This window comes from Setaria viridis, chromosome 1, assembly GCF_005286985.2.
Source record: "Setaria viridis chromosome 1, Setaria_viridis_v4.0, whole genome shotgun sequence".
Taxonomy (NCBI): Eukaryota; Viridiplantae; Streptophyta; class Magnoliopsida; order Poales; family Poaceae; genus Setaria; species Setaria viridis.
In genome coordinates, this window is record NC_048263.2 from 27,317,685 (window position 1) to 27,322,011 (window position 4,327).

General features: G+C 40.6%; 1 protein-coding gene across 1 annotated transcript; it reads right to left on the reverse strand.

Annotated features, from left to right (window-relative positions):
* Positions 1–2,652: 2,652 nt before the first annotated feature.
* Positions 2,653–4,327, reverse strand: LOC117855343 (L10-interacting MYB domain-containing protein-like). Its single transcript, XM_034737674.1, has 3 exons — positions 4,139–4,327; positions 2,798–3,103; positions 2,653–2,715 (listed from the first exon to the last, which is right to left on the reverse strand). Exons 1-3 carry the CDS (start codon positions 4,325–4,327, stop codon positions 2,653–2,655), a joined length of 558 nt encoding a protein of 185 aa, XP_034593565.1.

Here is a 4,327-nt window from a genome sequence, read left to right on the forward strand (position 1 = left end):
TCCACCTCGAGTACTCAACTATAAGGTGAACTAGCGAGACACACCATGCTCCTATGCTTTCTTGGATGAGTGGCCTTCAAAAGCTCAAGGAGTTATTTATGGGCTTGGCCCAATATATCTCTCCCATCATCCTGCTGGATTAAGCTCGTCAATAGTTTTGAATTGAGCTTTAGGGCCCAAGGGCCAGTGAATTGGGGATCTACTACTCTATATTAAGGGGGTGTTTGGCAGCACTCCACCTTTCTGAAATCAGCTCCACTCCACCAGCTCCACACTTTTGCAGCTCCACTCCACCAACTTCAGAAAACTGTGGAGTTGTTGAACGTGTTTGGCATATTGTTGTGCTCCAGCTCCAGGAAAATGAGTTTTTGGTGGGAATGTTCTATTTTGCCCTTGGTGGTTGGATCGGTTGACTTTGTATCATGGTTTACATTTTTTTCCCCGCTGCTACAGTAACCCGGCCGTCCGTACCCTCCGTGGGTGTTTTTGATTTTTTTTCCCGCTGCTACAGTAACCAGGCCGTTAGTACCCTTCGTGGGTGTTTTTGATTTTTTTTTTCCGGGGTAAAATAGCGTACAATACTTTCTTCAGTTTTTTTCCCATGGCAAAAAATATTGAACCAAATAACGTTGTACCGAATAAAAGGTCGCAACAAATACGGTACAAAATCATTCTTTCCAATACAAACTAGTTCCAAGCAAGAGAGAGTGCGGTGGCTAGCTCATCACGAAAGACATCCATAGTTGGCGCGTTGAGTGCGGAAGTTGTCCCATCTGACGCCGCTTGCGAAACTGCATATTTGCTATATCTTTCCGGTATTGTAGGAACAAAATTAGGATCACGATCAAACCGAGCAAAGTCTTCATCTTGACCTCCATGCTCACGAATAAAATTGTGAAGGACCATGGTAGCCACAACAATCATCTTTTGCTTGTACATGGGATATGGTGGCATCTTCCAAAGAATTTGCCACTTCATTTTTAATAGTCCAAAAGATCGCTCAATCACATTGCGGATAGATGAGTGAACCCGATTGAACCTTTCCATAGGCGTCTTAGGTTCAATACCTCTATGCCATTCCGGTAAATGATACCTTTCACCCTTGTAAGGAGCGAGGTAGCCAGGACGATTAGGATATCCCGCATCCACAACGTAGTATTTGCCTATATTCACATAAAAATAATATGAGTTATGGATTAATGCTGCATGTTAATCACATTCATATATCAAATTGAATACATGTTACCTTGTGGAGGATGTGGAAAAAATTCTTCATCCACTCAGTGCATTGTACAACACACTTGTATCATGCATAGCTCCAGGTTGTCCCGTGGAAACATAAGTGAAACGCATGTCAAAGTCGCATACCGCTAGTACATTTTGAGTGGCTACCCCGATCTTTCCAATATATCTCACTTGCTCATCAGGTGAAAGAGCAACACGGATATGAGTGCCATCAAGTGCACCAATGCAATCTTTGAAATGTGGATATGCACGTTTGTCATCTCTTATCCTTTTATGGATTGTGGGGAAGTTGGGATTCTTTGGTCGAATGAAATCTTTCGCCATAGCCATCAAAGCATTTAGAACCTCATCAAATTTCCTACTAATAGTTTCGCCAGAATGCTTAAATCTATTTTGAGCTCTCCTATTAGACTCGTTTCCAGCACATGTGTATAGGAACATAGCAAGCATCTCTTTTGTGTTAATGTGCATAGAAGGTCGCAGCCCATACCTTCCCACCAACACATCATGAAGATCTAAGAAGATTTCATTGTTCATACGTAGTTGTCTATGACATTCTCCAGGACTTTTCATTGTTTCTAGCAGCCATCCTGTTCCACTTACACCAGATGTCCTTGGTGGGTTTTTAACAAGGTAGAGGTCAACATATATTTGTGCAATTTCTGCAGCACCCAACATAAGATTCCAAAAGACCTCGCTTTCATCATTAGAGTCATCACTATCGCTCTCACTTTCCTACAGATAAGAGATCATATGACATATAAAATAAAATAAGTACTTGGCATTAAAATAACACTTAAGGTTGAATGACAATACTTCAGTCCAACAAGTAAGTAAAAATTGAAAAAACACAAAATTAGTTTCAATAACAAAAGTATTATTAAAATGTCACAATTCCTCAATTGCCATACTTGGCATTGTACTTTCTGCGAAGCCAATTAAATCTAATCTCGTTTGTTGGCAGGGTCATGAACATTTCCCTTTGGTCCTTCTTCACAAACAACTCTGTGGCGATATAATGCTCATCTGTATCATATCCTGCTCCACATTCCAACACAAGATCCATGACTTGTTGCACAGTTACTTCACCCAATTTTTTAGATGTAAAAGAGGAAGCGGACTCAGCAATCTTGGTTACTTGTTCCTGAATAACTTGTGCTGTTCCAGTTCTTTGTTTCTTTGCTGGTGGAATTCTTTTGTTTGCTAACAAAATAGTAGGAGAAGGAGTAACCTCTTGGACCTCATCTGTTTCATCCCAAGCAACTCCATCATCGTCACAATCATCAGGGACATCATGAACCTCATTCACATGTCCGTTGTCAACATCCTCTTGTATTGGTGGTATGATGGGATTAGAGCTCATAGGATTCCAATGATCGCTTTCATCATTAGTTATGTCAGCAAACATCACTGTAAGTCCTCCTCATTTTGCAAAGGCTTTTTTCGAAATTTGCCGCAACCTGGAATTTCCTGCAAGGACATCATCATTATTTAAAAAAGAAATGATATGAACCCATTGCTTAACAGAAATAAAAATAGTTTGTGAACTCACCGCCCTTGCCTTCTTCCACCACTCATCATCCATATCAATCACACCTCTTGCTCTGTCCCATCCTGTACCTGTTTGCTTCCTCATTAATTTCTTCCAAGTCGTTAAATCGATCTTTAATTTATCCCACTTGTTCTTCATTTGCCGCTTGGTCAAACGAATTGCTGTGAGGTTGAAAAATTCATTGTTGACCTCATCGTAGCCTACTGAGTTCAAATGAGTGTTCGGTCTATTCCCTTTCTTAACTTGTTTGGCAAATAACGAACATATGATCGTCGTGTTTGCATCAATCCATTCAATTGAATCACCCTGAATTAACATATTCACACAGCCATATCTCTTTAACAAATTGATAGTACAATCGTGCATACTACTGCTTATTATGCTCTGAAGTAAGATTATGAAACATGGTTGTTTTTCTTCTTTAACGATGATAGTAACAGTTTCCTTTCACCCTGGTGCCTGATGCAGTGATGTTACCAAAGGACTTTTTAGTATTAAGAATTAATTGATGTTACAACAAGCTCCTTTCTTTATTTTCAACAACTAACAGAAATTACATGGATGAGCATAATTAATAGCAACAGATAGCAAGGAATAAATACTACAGGTTGCCATGAACCTTTGCTGAACATGGGGTTGGGATACTACTGTAGGTTCATAACCAAGGAATGTGGTTGCTTCTAGAGATAAAAAAATGCAAACACAAGCATGCAGTAGTGCAAGTACCAGTAACACTAGCTACATAATTCGTAATGTGCCTTCAAATGTGCTAGTAACTAATAATGCCCTAAGAGCAGTACGTCTAATCCGTAGGCAACAAGAGCTTAATCGAAAGCCCACACCCATCGGAACAATAAGTTCTGTTGATCGGGTACCTGTAACTTAGAAAACTAGGTACTAGCCAGTTATATAACAACTAAAGTCCATTATATAACCAAATGAACAACTAGATGTGACTCCTACCAACTCAGAAACCTAGGAGACAACTGTATATGACAGCAAAGAATATATATTCTAGTAATATACAAATAACTCTTTATGAATTATGTAGCTAGTGTTTCACATCATCTGAATCACATCATCTGAATCACATCATCAGGTTCGGCTACAATACTTGGTAAGCACTGTCAAAGAACAGAAACTGAATTTCACAAGCATGCAGTAGTGCAAGTACCAGTAACAAGGATTACCTAACACAATTCAGAGTCAGTTGTACTTCGGTGGTTAAAAATTACAGTGGTTCAGTACACTACCAGGAACTGAATTTGCTACTTCTTGAATTCCCCATATAGAGTTTGTCATCCACAAGCAACACAAGAAAGGAACACAAGAAACCATTACCGTGTCAGAAGCTTTTCTCTTTGATGTCTTCTTCACGCCTGAGTGTTGTGCAGCGGCGGCGGCAACATCCTGGCCGATGGGCTCGCTGCCTAGCCCGGCCACATCGTCGCTGCCAAGCTCGGCCACACGGCCACGGTCACGGCCGCCGCCCTGGCTAACACGGTCACGACCCCTGGAATTGCCCAACAT

What these genes read in the sequence shown, in the direction of transcription:
- LOC117855343 (XM_034737674.1), bottom strand. Translation starts at nt 4,327, where the DNA reads ATGTTGGGCAATTCCAGGGGTCGTGACCGTGTTAGCCAGGGCGGCGGC. An exon ending in AGAGAAAAGCTTCTGACACG is followed by an intron (nt 3,104 to 4,138) that starts GTAATGGTTTCT and finishes ATGTTAATTCAG; the next exon opens with GGTGATTCAATTGAATGGAT. An exon ending in GGTGGAAGAAGGCAAGGGCG is followed by an intron (nt 2,716 to 2,797) that starts GTGAGTTCACAA and finishes ATGTCCTTGCAG; the next exon opens with GAAATTCCAGGTTGCGGCAA.